This window comes from Polypterus senegalus, chromosome 5 (genome assembly GCF_016835505.1).
Source record: "Polypterus senegalus isolate Bchr_013 chromosome 5, ASM1683550v1, whole genome shotgun sequence".
Taxonomy (NCBI): Eukaryota; Metazoa; Chordata; class Cladistia; order Polypteriformes; family Polypteridae; genus Polypterus; species Polypterus senegalus.
In genome coordinates, this window is record NC_053158.1 from 177,136,209 (window position 1) to 177,155,340 (window position 19,132).

Consider the following 19,132-nt stretch of genomic DNA (forward strand, 5'->3'; position numbering starts at 1 on the left):
GCAAGGTAGGTTAAGTGTCTTGCCCAAGGACACAACAGCTGCATTCTCATGCCGGGAGCCAGGATCGAACCTGCGACCCTCCAATTGCTGGACCCGCTCTACCAACTGAGCTACTGCTGCCCTGTAAAGTAAATGCGTGGTGAAGACTGAGCTAACATCCTTGCAAACTGAAGGACAATTCTTGCCTGTTAGACCACAGCACCTAATTCTAAATCCTGGTAAACTTTGGATGAAAAGCAATTACTGTCTTGGCATCAAAGTGATTTCAAAAGACCTTCACTACTGTCAGAATCTGGATAAAGAGAGATTTCATTTGTTAAGAATTATAATCACAAGACTCATAGTGGAATACCTTTAACATGTAGCATGGCATGTCATACAATACTGTATACTGCACACTTAAACACAACAAAAACCACATGACTCAAGTCTGGGAAGTCTTTCTTTCTTATTTATTTAAAAGTAGTAATTAACAAAACGGGGACATTTTGATCCACATACAGTTTTGTGACAAAATACACTAAAATCCGCTTTGCTGGCAATTTTGGAATTTCAAAAATAACAAAAAAATTTTTTTTTAATTGTTTTTAGCATAGAAGACAAGGAATATTATTACTCCCTATAGACCCGTTTGCACTTTCGTGTTTAGCCATATTCCTTCCATAGCTGCTTAATTCAAATAATCGCCTGCATGCCAGTGAATTCAGTTCCATTAATACCTCTCGTTCCTATCACTGCGGAGGTGCACTGCATTTTTTTTTAATGTTACATGTTGCATATTTTCCACATGAAAACACATAATCTTCACAGGACAACTCACTACATAGAAAGCTTTTGCTTCCCATTTTGCCATTACATAGCAGTCACCCGTTCCTGTTCCTTGATTCTTGCACACGAGGGTTCACACGCCGTGAAGTTTTGGGTTTCATTTCTGAAGCATCTTTAGGATTGTGATTGCCAAGATAGTCATCATATTCTCAATTGCCCACCTAAAGTACACAATCTTCCCTCATTCCCTCTCAACACTTGAAATTTGCAATTCACAGATGTTGCCTCTAAACATGCATTCCTCAGCTTCACAGCCATGGAGATCTTACTAACCTCTTGACTGTTTTTGGTGTCCATTTTAATGCCACATGTTCCAAAGAACTTTGTGGGTAGCCAATTAATTACTTATATCAGGCCAATGTAAGACCTTTAACTTGCCATCTACTGGGTTACAGGTTATGCTATTTCCAACCATAAGGCAAACAAAGCATTTACCGTATATACTCGCGGATAAGTCGGACCTTGATTTTACCGTATAATTTCTGGATTTTTATAATGTCAGTTGTATAAGTTGAATGCGGAAAACTCCCGCTATTGGTCCAAGAGATTATTATATGCTAACACCCACCTGAGAGAGTAAACACGGAGCACACGGCCATTTTTTTCTGCATATTGTGCCTCCGTGACCACACGGTAATACCTGAACTATTCCGAAGCGACGTTTGCACTGATTTGTGTTTTTTGTATCTCACACCCTCATACACCTTTATCGTAAGAGCATCTCTTATCTACGATGGAGTGTTCGATCAGAAGAAAATATGAAGCTGGTTTTAAATTAAAGTTGTTGACGTGGCGAAAAAATTTGGTAACTGCGCTGCTGCAATAAAATTCAATGCATCTGAGAAACTGATGCGAGGTTGAAGAAGGCAACAAAAAAAAAGTGTCACATTTTTGAACGGGTGTATAAGTCGGGGTCTGATTTTATGATCGATTTTTCGGGTTTCAAGACCCAACTTATACGTGAGTATATACGGTACACATTTTGCTCAACATAAACTGCATCTTAGACCTTACTTTGTCTTAGCTTGCCTTCAAATCTTTACCACTGGCTCTCGTCCTCATAACTGCACTTATTAAAAGGAAGGAGAACTGATTGTCATGGTGGCCGTTACCAGCTTGAATGCAAGAAGGGCAGACACCCGTGAGCTACATGTCTGTAGGAGCTTGAGATAATTAGGAGCGGCCTGGGTCGCGGAAGGTGCAGGATGAAGGACAATACCTTTGGACCTAAGGCAAAACACAAATTTTCATGTGACATGTCATTGGTCAGCTGTTTGAGAGCTGGGCAGTGCCAACTGATGAAAGGTTCAACACAAAATAGTAAAGACGTACTTCCTTTTTTACTAGCATTTTGTGTTCACTGTTATTAAAGTTGAAAGTTCCTCAACAACACCAAGAAGCTACTTGTTTGTAAAAGTTTTGAACATTCACAATACTGACAAGTGCAACTTTTATCAGAAAGACAAACAGATTCCAGTGACAGGTTTACGTTTCTTCAAAACCTTAGATGGCTTTGATCTTCTGAAAGACTGATACCCTAGGCAACACTGATGCTGTCTTAGGTCATACTTAAAATCTTCACCATGGATTCGTTTTTGTTATCCACAGGATGTCTGACTTCTAGGTCACCAACCTGCTTGCTAAATGGTTTGCCAGGAGAGAGCAAGGCCCACAGGATTTTGTCTGAATTCATGCGAAGGCTGCAGCAGGACTGTGAAACATCAAAGTAAGAATTACAAAAGGTTTTCACAAAGGATCACAACTATTCTGAGAACACTAAAGAAAAGAAATTCTGGTAACATATCCAGTGAGGAAAAAAATTCTCTTTGGGTCTTCCTAAATTGCATGTATAATTTAAAAGAACCCAAATGTGTATATGTTATACACTGAAGTTTATTAAGTAGCCAGCTGTAGCTTTTCTTTGTTAGGTTGTAGAAAAATTTTATAATTGAGTTAACTTTAATGCTGCTTGTCATTCAGCTTGAAATGAAAGCATTCTCTTAATCGATAGCATTTACAGAAAAGACAAAGTGTGATGAAGGCCAGAGGGAGCTCATTTATTGCTTCGATTCTAAGAACACTTTCTCCTCGAGTTGTGCGTATCTTGCCAGCAGAGGCCTGTAAACCTACAAAGAAAACAAAAGATAGCAGAACAAAAGCGTAAACAGACATGGATAAATCAAAGGCTCAAGCACAAGATATCTGATCTATTAATATTTCGTAGATAATTCCAGAAGTTAATACCTCTTATGAACAGAATTCAGTTATAAAATAAGCACACATAAATGGTGTTGCCTAAAGATCTAAAGGTTTTCAATAATGTTAAAACCAATTGTGACTATAATAAGAGAAATACTGTGAATTCCTTTCCATTAACAAAAAAGAGATTACCCCACCACCCACTTATCAGATAAATGATCAGGTTTTAAATGCTTTTGATTAAATTGTCTGCTGAATAATTCCTTTATACATCACAAATTACACAAAAAAAATTTCACAGGAAGTCAATTAATTAGTTCTCACAAAATAATACATTTCAAATAACTCTTCCAGCACAGAAACAAAAGCATAAAATTACTTCAAAACTAATCAGGTAGCCAGTCACAAAGTATATTTTTCGTTTTGCTGGCCCAAAGGCCACATTCATAAACAGAAATGTGAAAGCAAGATTGGCTGATGGCCATGCAGCTTAAGATACCAAAGATTCTTCCTCTATATACACTGCATAAACCATTGTTACAAGCCTTTTACTTTTCTTTTCAGTGAGGTAAGAATTTTTACATTCTTTTTTCCTTTGCAGATCCACCCTTTCCCTTCCCCTTTATATATAAGTATATATATATATATATATATATATATATACTAGCAAAATACCCGTGCTTTGCAGCAGTAGTAGTGTGTTAAAGAAGTAATGAAAAGAAAAGGAAACATTTTGAAAATAACGTAACATGATTGTCAATGTAATTGTTTTGTCACAATTGTGAGTGATGAGTGTTGCTGTCATATATATATATATATATATATATATATATATATATATATATATATATATATACACACACATATATACACACACACACACATATAAACATATATATATATATACATATCCATACATATATACATATACACATATATACACACACATATATATATATATATATATACATACATATATACACATACATCCACATATATATACATACTAGCAAAATACCCGCGCTTCGCAGCGGAGAAGTAGTGTGTTGAAGAAGTTATGGAAAAGAAAAGCAAACATTTTAAAAATAACGTAAGATGATTGTTAATGTAATTGTTTTGTTATTGATATGAGTGTTGTTGTCATATCTATCTATTTATATATATATATATTTATATATATCTGTATATATATATATATATATATATATATATATATATATATATATATATAGCAAAATACCTGCGATTGGCAGCGGAGAAGTAAAAAGAAAAGGAAACATTTTAATAATAACGTAACATGATTGACAATGTAATTGTTTTGTCATTGTCATGAGTGTTGCTGGCATATATATATATATATATATATATATATATATATATATATATATATATATATATATATATGTATATATATATACACACACAGACACATATATAAACATATATATATATATATACATCTATACACATATATATATACAGTTATCTATACTAATAAAAGGCAAAGCCCTCACTCACTCACTCACTCACTCACTCACTCACTCATCACTAATTCTCCAACTTCCCGTGTAGGTAGAAGGCTGAAATTTGGCAGGCTTATTCCTTACAGCTTACTTACAAAAGTTGGGCAGGTTTCATTTCGAAATTCTACGCATAAGGGTCATAACTGGAAGCTATTTTTCCCCATATAATGTAATGGAGTCTTGAGTTGGAGATGGCCGTGGGGGGCGGAGTTTCGTGTGACATCATCACGCCTCCTACGTAAGTACGTACAGAACAAGGAAGAACTCCAAACAGCGATGAGCACAAAAGCCTTGATAAAAGCATGGTTTTGTGCACACTGAAAAGCAAGCAAAATTAGATGCATTACAGAAAGCAGACTTTGTGGCTCTTACTGGGGATCATTGGACTTCCGTGACCGTTAGTAATTCTAAATACATCTAATTACAAAATGTTCAATGATCACACTGTTTTAGCCTAATGTACAAAATAATTTTGGCTAATGTTACTCAGAGTTTAAAGAGTAAGCTGGTCAAATTACCTTTTATGTTTCTGACTTATTTTTTTAAGAAGAAAAACTGCACTTTATGTTGAAATTTTGGTTATTATTATTTAAAGACAATACTATTCTGCAAATGTACTTAAAGTACTTAAACTACCACTTTATTTTTAAGTCTGCCCAATTTTAACCAGGGATGATATTTTTGTTTCTGTTTTGAATTCAAATGCAGTTTAAAAGCTTTTTTTCAGAAATTAAAACAGCTTCAGTTTACAATATTCATGTCCATGTCTATTATTTGATTCTGTCGCCCACTAAAACCGTTTTAAATTAAAAAAAAAAAAACATTTGCGATTTGGGGCAAATTTACGTGTGCGATTACATACGATTAATCAAGATTAATTCTTACACAGCCTCTAATTAATTGGATTAATTTTTTTAATCGAGTCCACCTAATATATATATATGTAGATATATATATGTAGATTTGTATATATATGTGTATATACAGTATATATGTAGATATGTATATGTTGTATATACAGTATGTATATATGTGTGTGTGTATATATACAGTATGTGTATATATGTATATGTATATATATGTATGTGTGTATATGTATATATATAACTGTATATATATGTGTATAGATGTGTGTATATATATATATATATATATATATATATATATATATATATATATGCCAGCAACACTCATGACAATGACAAAACAATTACATTGTCAATCATGTTACGTTATTATTAAAATGTTTCCTTTTCTTTTTACTTCTCGCTGCCAATCGCAGGTATTTTGCTATATATATATATATATATATATATAATATAAATAGATAGATATGACAACAACACTCATATCAATGACAAAACAATTACATTAACAATCATCTTACGTTATTTTTAAAATGTTTGCTTTTCTTTTCATAACTTCTTTAACACACTACTCCTCCGCGCTGGTATTCTGCTAGTATATATATATACATATACACACATACATATATATACATATACATATATACACATACTGTATATACACACACATATATATATATATATATATACATACTGTATATACACATATACATTCATTTTGTGCTCATCGCTGTTTGGAGTTCTTCCTTGTTCTCTACGAACTTACGTAGGAGGCGTGATGATGTCACACGAAACTCCGCCTCCTACGGCCATCTCCAACTCAACTCCATTACATTATATGTAGAAAAATAGGTTCCAGTTATGACCCTTACGCGTAGAATTTCGAAATGAAACCTGCCCAACTTTTGTAAGTAAGCTGTAAGGAATAAGCCTGCCAAATTTCAGCCTTCTACCTACACGGGAAGTTTTGGAGAATTAGTGATGAGTCAGTGAGTGAGTGAGTGAGTGAGTGAGTGAGTGAGTGAGGGCTTTGCCTTTTATTAGTATAGATATATACATATCTACATATACACACATACATACACACACATATATATATATATAAACATATATACATACATATCTACATATATACATATAAACACACACACACACACACACATATATATATATATATATATATATATATATATATATATATATATATATACAGTCTTTGGGGTGCGAGCAACTGTTGCTGGGGGTGCCAGAATCCATGAAGGAAGAAAAATGAAAAACATTATTTGTACAAAATCTTAATTTATTTATCCATTCCTAAATAATTAAATGGGCAGGCTATTTCAGATCAGTGCAATACGCTGCTTGTTAAAACGGATGACTCCGATCTTACGTGCAAGTCTGCGTGGATATTATGAACTATCGTTTCTGTTCAAGTTCTATTTAAATTTTAAATAGAAGGAATTTTTATTTAGTCGACAGAATATTATTCCGGAATAAATCAACTCAAACCTTAAATAACTTATAATATTTTGCTCTCCATAAAAATATCCATCCATCCATCCATTTTCCAACCCGCTGAATCCGAATATATCCTGTCTAAATTATACAAGTTAGAAATAAAGTAAACGTTAAAAGAACAAACATTCAAATTTCTTTACTCTTATGTAATTTTATATAAAAATAAACTTAAATTTTAAATATCCCAAAAGATTTTGCTCTCCATAAAAATATATCCTGTCAAAATTATACAAATTCAAATATGAACATGCTGCATAACAAAACCTGGAAATATAAATAAAAGTGTTCCTTTCAGGAATAACAAATCAAATCATTCAGTTGTCTTTGCTCTTATGTCATTTTATCACAGCTGGACGCCTGGCATCTTTTTTTGGCATGAAGTTCGTTTCTGTTTGGTGTGAGGTTCTGTGTTGTGGAGATTCTCAGGATGGATTGCAGGTGCTCATCAGTGAGGCGACTCCTGTGTGCTGTTTTGTTAGTCTTCATGACTGAGAAGAGCTTCTCACACAGATATGTGCTACCAAACATGCACAAGGTTTGAGCCGCATGTAGACGGAACTGGAGCATTTGTGAGGGAATGGAGTGAATAAACTGTGCGGGCCGTGCAGTATCGTACTTTGTCTTCAGTGTGCCATTACACTGCAGCCCAATCACCTCCATGTGAATCTGCACAGGTATAGTTTCCACATCGACGGCAAATAGGATGCGAAACAACTCAAAATTCTTTTTTTGTTCTTCAAAGTCACCAAAGCGCTGTGCGAACTCAGTGCGCTCAGTTTATCAGCAAAGTGCGTATTTGGGAACACCGTAGTGCCGACTTGGTTCAACATTACTTGGCAACAGGGAAAGTGGGGCAAGTTGCACTGGTGCATTTGTGTCTCCCATAAAAGTAGCTTCACTTGAAATCACTTTGTGATTTTGCACGGGTAAAAACGTCTGCTGAAGTGTCAGATTCTTCTTTAACTCTTCTGCTTTCTGTATCTTGTGCATTGCATTCAGGTCTTTCAGGTTATCTTGATGTTTTGTCTCATACTGCCATCTTAGATTCAATTTTGTAATTACAGCCACATTAGCTCCACAAATGAGACACACGGGTTTACCGGCAATGTCAGTAAACATATACTCAGCCTCCCATCGGTTTTTAAAGGCTCTATGTTCAGAATCACCTTTTCTCTTTGGCATCGTGTAGGCTAGCTTCGCAATAACTTGCAGCATCATAAGCTAGACTTGATTAACGCGGTAAGTGTTCGGCAAGGCAGCTGAAGCGCTGCATTATGGGATCTGTAGTTTATTGTGTTACCAGCGCTTCATATCCACGGACCATTAATAACAATAATATATAAAATGATCTCGGGCGGATATAATTACACGCCGGGCGGATGTGGCCTCGGGCCTTGAGTTTGACACATATGGACTAAATAGAACTTGAAAAGATATATTTTTTAAATGTGATCGCAATTCAGATCAAGTTGACGCCAAGACTACAGTACATCGAGCCCGCGTGCTATTGTGGTTTTGCCTGCGTGCCTCAATAAGTCATCCTCCCCTTGCTCTTACTTTTTTATCGTTCATCTAATGAATACACTGAGTATGGCTTTACCAAAACAATCATTGATCGCGAATAAAGTATCCATTATTCATAAAGCTTCAATTGGTGATCTGTCTTTCTGCGTTAACCGCATATTTTTTCATACGTCTCAAACCAAGGGGATGTGAGGCTAAAATAAATCGGGAAGCGTGCGTACATACTCAGTGCATCCTCTCTCGGGAATCGAACCTCAGACGTCGGCACTAGAGGCGAAGCCCCTACTATTGCGCCACGGCGTGTGGGTTTGTCTATTTGACGTAGCAGTGTAATTCTGTTTTGTTCAGCACTCTTTGGAACTGTTGCTTTTGTCTGCGCACGCGCCAGTTCACGTGAGCCGCTGAATATGGTTTTATATGTCACTCGCTCGCTTCTAATTGTTTCGCTGCCTTCTTAATTATATAATGCATGTTTTCTTCAGCGCTTTTGGAGTTCTTCCTGGTTTTCTACGCATCGCGTGATTACGTAGGAGGCGTGATGATGTCACACGAAACTCCACCCCCCACGGCTTTCGAGCTCAACTCCATTACAGTAAATGGAGAAAAATACTGTAGCTTCTAGTTATGACCATTATGCGCAGAATTTTGAAATGAAACCTGCCCAACTTTTGTAAGGAAGCTGTAAGGAATGAGCCTGCCAAATTTCAGCCTTCTACCTACACGGCAAGTTGGAGAATTAGTGATGAGTCAGTCAGTCAGTGAGGGCTTTGACTTTTATTAGTATATATATATATATATATATATATATATATATATATATATATATATATATATATATATATATATATATATACACACACACACACACATGAACACAACAATGGCCCTGGGTTCAAATTCAGTGAGTTTTATTTAAACAAGTCTGTACACATCTATAGGGTGCTCCAGATCTAATTATGCAATTTTCATTACGCTATAACTTATTACATTTATTACATAAAGAATTCACAAAAAATTCTTTTCGTTGCTGATAGATGGCAGCACCTGCCCTGCATTCCAAAATGGCAGGGAGACAGTTGTCAGTTGAACAGTGGGTGCGATGTGTTCGCCTTTTCATAACTGCATAATTAGATCTGGACCATCCTGTATTTCTTCTGCACAACAGACAATAACAACTCTTCATTTTATCTCATTCTCCTTTTCACCTCTCTCCAGAGAGTGCTGTCCTGCTTCCTCCCAACTCGGACTCCGTGAGAGAGATGAGACACCTCCTTTTATGATGGACGCAGGAGTACTTCTGGTGTCATGGCAGTACACTGTGGCAGCACTTCTGGGTCATATGGAAGTTTGGTAAAACATTTTCTCCCAGCGACCCCTGGCAACACCCATGGACGGGGTTGCCTTCTGAACTACAAATCCCAAGCAACCCTACATTTGTCCAAACTTGGAGTTTTTGTCAGAGGAACAACGCCACCTCTTGTGTTGTATGACGAAAGGAGTACACTGTAGTTTTTATTTTAATTTTAAATTATATCAAATTAATTCAATTAAAAATTATCAAAACCAAAAGGAGGATTGGAGGATTACCATGGCATGAACAAAGACCTGGCCCAGCTACAAAGGGCATGCACTAATTACAAGTGGGCCTCAGATTACAAACAAGTTTCACTTCCACGAATATTCATTACCTGGTACCTAAAATTAAATCAGAGCTTATATTGAAAAGTCAGTTAAAGGAAAAAATGGCAAAAATGTGTAATTGCATTATTACTTCATTCTCTTAATTTGTTTTAAACAGAATTCAGTGTATAGTGTTAGGTTTTCCATATGCATTAGGTTTTTTTGTATTAATTCAGTGAGGATATTAACTCTGCAGGGTAGAAATAAAGCGAGAAGCACAGACATCTGGAAGAGGCTTGGAGTAGAGGCGCTGAACCTCTGCATCGAGAGGAGCCAATTGAGGTGGTTCGGGGAAGCATCCCAGATGCCTCCCTGTGGAGGTTTTATGTGCGCGACCAGCTGGGAGGAGACCCCAGCAAAGACCCAGGGCTCACTGGGAGACTTACATCTCCTAGATGGCCTGGGAACACCTTGGGATCCTATAGTATAAGTTGACAAGTGTGGCTGGGGAAAGGGATATATGGACCTGATTGCTAAGACTGTTGTCTCCAGTACCTGGTCTCGGATAAACGGTGGAAATCAAATGAATGAATGAACCAGTGAATGATAAGTGTGAAATATATAGTAATGAAAACACAAAATGATTGAAAATGGTGAGTAAGTGCACACTTGGTGATGTCAAAACTTGTTTGATTCATTTTTAAGTAAAAATGGAAGTCACTATTGTTGCAAATGAATTGAGATGCAGTCGAAAACAAAAATGACCATTAATGTGCTCATTTGCAGTGATTGAAGTGGGCCTGTATTGACATTTCTACATTTGCTGTTAGAAGTACTGGTAGATTTCCCTGCCTACCAAGTGTTTAAAATCAGCTGGTACTCAGCAGTACCGGCACATCTTGTTTTTAGTTTTCGGCATATGGTTACTTTTTCTTTCTGCACTCTGTAGTGGCACTTCTCACAACCTCTAGGTACTATAAGAAAATATGTGTTAACTAACAAGTATCTCCTGGGAATTTTAGCAAGGGGGCCCCAAAGTCTCCTACCTGAAATCTATCACTTAGAGTGGTTCCCACTTCAATAGCTGCTCATTTGTATCTGTGGACTGCAAATAGAACTATGCAGTAATGTTTAGTGAATAAAAAAAAGGTTAAAGGTTATTTCCATGCTGAAAAGGAAGTACGGTTAAAGTCACAATTGTTTCAGATGTATACCCTCCATCAGGTATGGAACAGAAAAGGAAAGAGCAGGTAAGATATATAGGAGGGGGAAGGAGAGAGAACAACGCCAGGGCAGATGAAAGGAGAAAAAGCTGCAATTAGAGAAGATGAAGGGAAAGATTAAAAAGTTAGTTTATTATTAAGACCTGCAGAAATATGTATGTGATATTAGGCTGAGAATGAGCTCAGCTTCATTTGTTTTTCTTTATAAACTCTCTTTGAAGCACTGTGAAAGAACATGGAGCAATCAGTGTAGCTTCAGTGAAAGGATGTGAAGTGTTCTACAACAGGCTTTGTAAGCTCTTTGATTTTAACAGCTTGAATGTGCTCCCTGAAACCATCTGCAAGCTATCTTCCTGTTACACTTATGAAGATGGCTGGAGACATCCAATAAAAAACATAGCAAAAAATATTTTTTAGCTGGCAAGAGTCATGTTGTTTAATATTGAATTTACCAGAGGCACCAGATGCAAGGGTATTGCTGGTGACATATTTGCAGGTGACACAGAGGCCCCTGTTACAGTTCCAAATGACTGGTAAGTAATGTGTCCCTCCTCTGTGAAGTGAGATGTGGATGAAAACTTTTCATGATGACTGATGGGACGAGATCAAGGAAGGGTTAAGAAAAAAGGCTCCCGTGGAAGGATCAGTACTACAAAACTATGAAATTTTGTTTTCAGTGAGAAGTCAAGCAAAATGACACCTTTTATTGGCTAACTAGAAAGATTACAATATGCAAGCTTTCGAGCCAACTCAGGCCCCTTTCTTCAGGCAAGATACAGTGGAACCTCGGTTTGCGAGTAAGTTGGTTTACAAGTGTTTTGCAAGACAAGCTTAAATTTTTAACAAATTCTGACTTGATAAATGAGCGAGGTCTTGCAATACGAGTAGTATGGATACGCTTTGTCTGCGAGCGTCATGTGATCACAACTGAGCTGATGGTTCTTCTCTCTCTCGCGTGCGTGTGTGTTTGTGTGTTTCGCGTGTGTGTGTGTCTCTCTCGTGCATGTGTGTCTCTCTCTCGCGTGCACGCGTGTGTGTGTGTGTGTCTCTCTCTCTCTCTCATAGGCAATCGTCTCCTATTCTCCATCTGAGTCTGTGTGCCTCACTCATATAGTCAACATCCGTACGAGCGTATACTATTTACTACAGCATTGTGACTGTGTGTGTGCGCGCTTGTGTGTGCTGTGACGTGCGAGTCCCCGTCTTGCACCTCAAAACACGAAGCTGAGTTTCAGTACTTTAACAACACCAGCTTTATTCAGCTTGAAACAGCAACAGTGCGGTTATTTATTGTAGCGGGATCTGCCACTCTCCTATACACAGACACAGCAGTCAGGCAGGGTCGTTGCCAAGCCGTACTGTGCCCTGTGCATTTATAATGTTACTTGTATCACCCATCGACGGCAGGCGCTTATAGCATGTCCGCGATCTTTTTGGATACGCTTTTACGGCGAACTGCTACAGCACTGGGAGACTGCGATTGCTTTGGGACGCTCTTCCACGTGTCGTCCCGTTGGGTGGAATCCCACAACAGTTTAGAAACTCACTCACACCAGCCATGATTCTTTTCAAAGGTAAAGTGCAGGTTAATTTGTTTTATGTATTTTTACTTTATATTTTGTATTAATCATTTTTATATGAATAGTTTTGGTTTGTGGAACGAATCATCTGAGTTTCCATTATTTCTTATGGGGAAATTCACTTTGATATACGAGTGCTTTGGACTGCGAGCACGTTTCCGGAACGAATTATGCTCGCAAACCGAGGTGCCACTGTATTTTGCTTGACTTCTTGCTACATCCATAATGGCTAACATGGTACAACACCCTAGTACTACTGAAATTTTGTTTGAACAACTGTGGGATGAAAAAGAGTTAAGGTGGAAAGGGAGGACCAGTGGGATGCAGGTTTCACTGCTGGGGTTCTTCTTAGAGTAGATGTTTTGAGATCTACGGTTTGAGAGGAGTCTATGGAACTGTGAAAAGACAAAAACAGTTTTAGTATGACAGGCATGGAAGGAGTTTTGTCCAACCCGAACTTTTTTTAGTACACCAGGGGTGGAAGGGGCTGTGGAGAAGCTAACTGTGTGAGTCAGTTGGCTTGCAATAGAAAGATGTCTTAAGTCCTTGAAAGCTGATAGAAAGACGGATATTTAAAAAGGCAGACTTGTGGGTTAAAGGTCAACTGAAAACCTGAGAGATGGAAATTGGTAAAATCATTAATGAATTGTTATAGTTGGCTTTTGGAGCAAGAGGCACCATCTGCACAATCATTGATAAATGTTTTCTACATTTCCAGTACAAAAGCTTAAGTAATATTGTGTCTTTAACCTTCTTTCCTTTTCAGCGTGGAAATGACCTTCACCTTTATTTCCTTTGCAACTGCACAGTTTGCACATTGCCGCATCACTACACTTACTCCAATGTATAGTGAATATCTAAAATGCTGAAATCAATGCATTATGTTTATGTTAACATTTGGTTCTTTTTGCCTGTTTTTTACTATGATGAATAAACATACACTCCTAAAATTCTACTCTGTCTTCTGTGGCGTAACTATAGAAAATGAGTATGTGGCCTTCTTCTCCAAAGCTCAAATAATAAAAACTTTTATTTGAAATTCTTACAATTCGAGTTTCTCAGAATGCTTTTTATAAGCTGAAACACTGTCTACTAAGTGAATTAGAGCTATCTGCATTACTGGGTCATGGCTTTCCTCTTAAAAATAAATCTTCAGCGTAAATACCACACTTAACCAGAAGCATAACAATGCAGGTATCAAATAAGCCATTTGTTCACAGTGCATTGAGCACTTCACTGCCAGCTGGCCTGCAGAAGCTTGGATCTGCTCCAGTTTAGGGGATGAGCCTAAATACTGCAAGCTGTACTTGCCAAGCTGAGAGTAAAACAAATTGCTACTCCAAAGGTTCTTGGCATTCAAAACTGTTTTATCAGACCAGAGGAGCTCTTCATTCGCCCAATCACTTGTGACATATTTTTGACTGGGGAGAAATTGTCTGTACCTTTTGTCACATAAATCAACACACAGCTGGGCCTTAAATATCCAGACCTTGTACTACACAGCACACATAAAAACTCGAAGATACTGACAATTAGGCAATAAAAACTGAAGTGAAACATAACAAAGATAAAAGTGATACAAGACCATTTGGCCCTTGCATGCCTGCCTGGTTGTAAGTTAGTCAAAGTGATTGACTGGATTTAAATTGATGGCCGCAAAAACAAAGTGTAATGATAATCAAAAGAAAATCCTGTTGTAGGATAACAAAGCAATGTCTACTGAAATGATTTAGAACCGATGTGGCAGAATGGTGTCTGTGTGTTGTGCGTATGTCCTGTTTATGCATTTCCCCAAAGGACTATTTCATTGCAATCTACTAAATACATGGATGAATGATAAGTTACAGTAAGTACCACATAAATATAATTTGTTTTTATATCTTAATATTTCATATTTGCATGCAAGGCCGCAACCCTGAACTGGACAAGCAGCTTAGGACATGAGTGGATAGTTTTTTTTTAAAGAGTAGGCTAACATGTGGGAGAATAACAAGTAATGGCATAAGTATTCATTATCATTTATGCTGTACACGAGTCTGTGTGCTGCAGTCTTACTCCTCTGTAAAAGACATTTGAGGGAAAAATGATTTGTATTAATTTGTACTAATAGTGTAGCTGCATTTGACGAGCATGTTCAAAATAGTTCAATTACAACTACCAGGTAGATATTTTGACACTAGTATGACTCGTTATATAAAAAATGCTCCACAGTCCAATTGTCTTCGTTTTTAAGGATTTTAGTGAAATTCAAAGCAAAGAGTTCACATAAAAAATAGAGGAAATAGTTGATCATACTCGCAAAAAAATAAAGGCAAAAAATAGAAACTTATGATATTCTGTTTAAGTATCTGGGTTACACTTCTTAAGGTTTCTATGCGTTATTCTATGCAGCAGACAGTCAGAAAACTATATGCCTTTAATATCTATCTGAACGTTCACTGTTCTTCCTAGTTGTCTGATTTCAATCTATGGGCTATTCTACGGTCACACAGAGTTAAGATTATGAACATTCCATTTTCTTTAACTTACGGGGGGTTAAACTGAATCTTCCATTATCTGCGTTAAGCTATATTCAAGTTCAAGCTAAGCGGATCAAAGAAAATTTACCATTAACATTAGAGCGATCTTAACTTAACTTAAAGGCTCTTACAAATATTAAGATTAGTTTAGATTAAATAAACTTTATTAATCCCAAGGGGAAATTCACATGCATACAGCAGCAGAAACATTAAAACAAGGATACAGATTCACAAGACAAATAATACAATCAATTATTCAATATGTAGGTTAAAAAATATAAATAATAATAAAAATAAATAAATATTATTCAGATATTTCAAAATGGCATTTCAAAATAAATGGGAGGAAGCATTGAAATGCCTGACTGCTTCTTAGCACACCGTGGTGTAATGAGCCTGTGGCTAAATTTGCTCCCAGAGAGCGCCTCCTGGAGGGAATGGAGGGGATTTTTCATGATGGCATCCAATTTTGCCTTCATCCTGTTTTCTACAACAGCTTCCAGTGTGCCCAGGGTTTATTATTTAATTAATAGCAGAATACTAACAAGACAGAGAGCAGACAGGCTCTTTTCAACCGCATGTTAAGAATACAAATTACTACCACTGAAGGATTTAAATAAATGATTTATTCATACATTATATTTAAAATAGGCACTTGGGGAGCTACAGCCTATCCTGGCAGCATCAGGATCAAGGTATTTATATCATGCTGACTACGGACAGCTACAGCTGGTAAGCTATCAGTGTGAACGATATGAGGACAATTTCCTTGTATACATTAACTGTGTTGAATGAACATCTTTGCCAGAACATTAAGAAATTCTCCACATTTTTATGACTTTGACCGACTTAAAGCTGTTTTAACTCCTTGTTCTGAAGACTTTCTCCCTATTATCAGGCCAATTTATAATTGTCAATCTGCCTGACCTGTATGGTGCCTTCCTTGAAGAAGAATTGTTGGAGAAAACTAGGAGCTCACACAAAAATAACTATTTCACTCTAAAGCTGTGAAAGAATCGCCCTGTCAGCATTCACATAAAAACGTGGCATACAAATACACATCTAAAGTACTTCAAGCGCTACTAAGGTGTTGCAGAAGCCACAGAGCACAGAGTGTACTTTGCAATGTACACTGATAATGGCTTTCATGCCTTGGTGTTGTTATGATGGCGACCTCATCCTTAGTGCCATGTTGTAGATTATTTTTCAAAGATGCCACCATTTTGTGTATTTTATTGTATGGTCATCATCATTCTGTGCTTCTGGTTTTCATGAGCATGTTCTTTGTGTGTCTGATTATTTCATCGGTGATATCATGATGGTCACTTTGTAAAAGATAGACATCCTTTCAGGCTTTTTTTGAATTAAGGGCAAATGGAGCACAGCCCCACCAGATGTTGTGCAAAATAAGTAAAGCACTTCCCTAAGTAACTTAACTTATAACTACATTATTTCTAACAACCCTCAAGTTTGTCTACTTAAACAATTTTTCTGTAATTTTCTACCATATGCTGAAATGTATGTGAAACTGTCTTCATGCCAGGCACTGGTGGCCTGATTCTGGCTGATGGCATTGGATCAACTGGCCCTGCAGTGATCTCTATACCCTAGAGTGTGTGCAAATGTGTAATTTGGAGTTTCGGGTTTAGTAATGGTGTTGAAGTCATCCCCTGCAGTAGAATTATGACCTCTTGATCCTCTTTTTAATTGTTTATTTGCACTTCTGGTTTGATTCAAGAGGTACCAGAGCCACGAGGATCATTGTCTCTAGTTTGATCTCCTCCCAAAGGTCTGGGCTCCTCACACTACGCCTAAGGCTGGGGCCATTGCGCACCTGAACTCACCACCTGATGAAGTCAACTGGAATACTATTTTTCAAAAAGTTTAAGTTCCAGAAGTGTTTCAATTTGTTTTTGCATTAGCACTGTAAATTTATTACCAGCTTTAAGATTTAACTTTAAAAACAAGACAGCATATATATACACCACCAGTGTAAAAAAGCTTCTCCATTAAAATGTGTTTTTTCTTACTGATACTAGAGCACTGATAAAACCTTCTGCCTTGCCAAGTATAGCCTTCAAAAAGAAATACAGAAAAAAGAAAGGCACATGCAGAATACACAGAGAACTTAATGTTTCATGCTGCCTGTATCAGACTGAAAAGGGAAAAATATCCCTGAATGACAGGTGGTACACTACACAAGAGAAAAATATTCATTGGGGACACTTCAAAACAGAAAAGTCTTTGGAAAGATGAGAAAATTCAAACTACAGACAGCAGGGAGATCATGTAGTGAAGGAAAATATGTTACCTGCTATGCTAACATTCTACAATAGGAATGCTCTCTTTCTTCAGTTTAAAGAAGGACGATGACCTGCCTATGCACTTTGATGTTTTAAATGCTGATCAAATGCAGTGGACGTTTTGTCGTATTTTCTGAAATGTTTAACTTTTAACCGATAGTTTGCTTGTTTTTCAGTGGTTGTAACTGCAAAGATAAAGAGCAGGTTTTTGCCTTAAACTTGACTAAAAGAAACAGTGGGCCTCCTCTATTCCTCAGGAATTCATGTGCCAGACTTTATTGATGTAATCAGACTTTTTAAATACAAACAACAGCAAGAAATGATCAAATTTAAGAAATGACAAACCCAAACAGCAGCCCTCACAGACAAATATCACTACTCTCAGATTATGCCTTGCAATTGTAGTTTTTTCGAAATGGTTCCTTGGTTTCAACTTTTTGTGATTATTTCCCGGGTTTAGAACACCAAGGAATCTATTGGTTACATTTATTTTTAATTTCAACACGTTTTTACCAATTTACAGTATGTTCTCGCTCTTCTGCAATACTGTGTTGTTTTCTTCTGGCCACTTCATTTTTGTAAACAGTTGGTTTTATCACATCTACGCCAGACAACCAGGAGTGTGTGGTGTGTGACATCATTATCGTGATGGTACAGAATGTGTTATGTTAGCATACTGAAAAGAGCTTGGGGGCAACCAGGAAAGAGGCATCTAGACAGAAAAGAGTCAAAACTGGGAGATCAAAATTGCATAGTCAAAAATAATGTGAGGAAAAGTCAAACCATAAGTAACTATTTAAATTAAAAAAGAGACTGTAGCAAATAGGTTTGTTATTAGCAGCTAAGATAAGGAAATTATCTCTTGGCCACCTTTTCAATCCCGTCATGTTGTTATACAAAGGTCACATCTCAGACCTAACAATGGCAAGTAACTGCCCTAACAGAAGACAACGACTATTGCAAAAAATAAAGTGGCACCTGAACTGCATCAGAATTTAAATATATATCATGTAAAGTTAACTCCTCAACAAAAACACTATTTCCCATTTAGTTAAAAGCTGAAATCTGGCAGGATGGTACATCTAGGCCAGCAGGTATGTACTACTATATAGCAATGTTTGATTGTACAATAGAAAAACTACCCCAAAATCTCAGAAAGGCTTTGATGGATCTGATTGAAATTTGGTGACATTACAGAAAAAAGACAATTAGCCGACCCACCTCTTTTTATTTGTCCATAATAATATTGTACAGATTAAACTATGCTAATATGCCATACAGCCCGAAGAGAAACAGTAGAAGCCGTTCTGTGGCTTGTTTGAAGTATGCTGGTATATACAGATGAAGGTCTCCTGCAGATGAGCCGTGTAGATGAACAGCACCACTGGCCAATAGGGTGGAACGACAAGAGGAGAAGGGGAGGTGTCTT

At 37.0% G+C, this 19,132-nt stretch overlaps 1 protein-coding gene across 2 annotated transcripts in view; it reads right to left on the reverse strand.

Moving 5' to 3' along the window:
- Window positions 1-1,723: 1,723 nt before the first annotated feature.
- The window catches only part of xylb (xylulokinase homolog (H. influenzae)), a 348,628-nt gene continuing 331,219 nt past the window's right edge, over window positions 1,724-19,132 (reverse strand). Inside the window, exon 19 of one of the 2 annotated variants that reach the window (XM_039753654.1) lies at window positions 1,724-2,954. In XM_039753654.1, the coding sequence (XP_039609588.1) occupies window positions 2,886-2,954 (69 nt within the window). In that variant the 3' untranslated portion in view covers window positions 1,724-2,885. The remainder of the gene's footprint in view (window positions 2,955-19,132) is intronic. The other variant, XR_005633790.1, reaches the window with a different exon arrangement.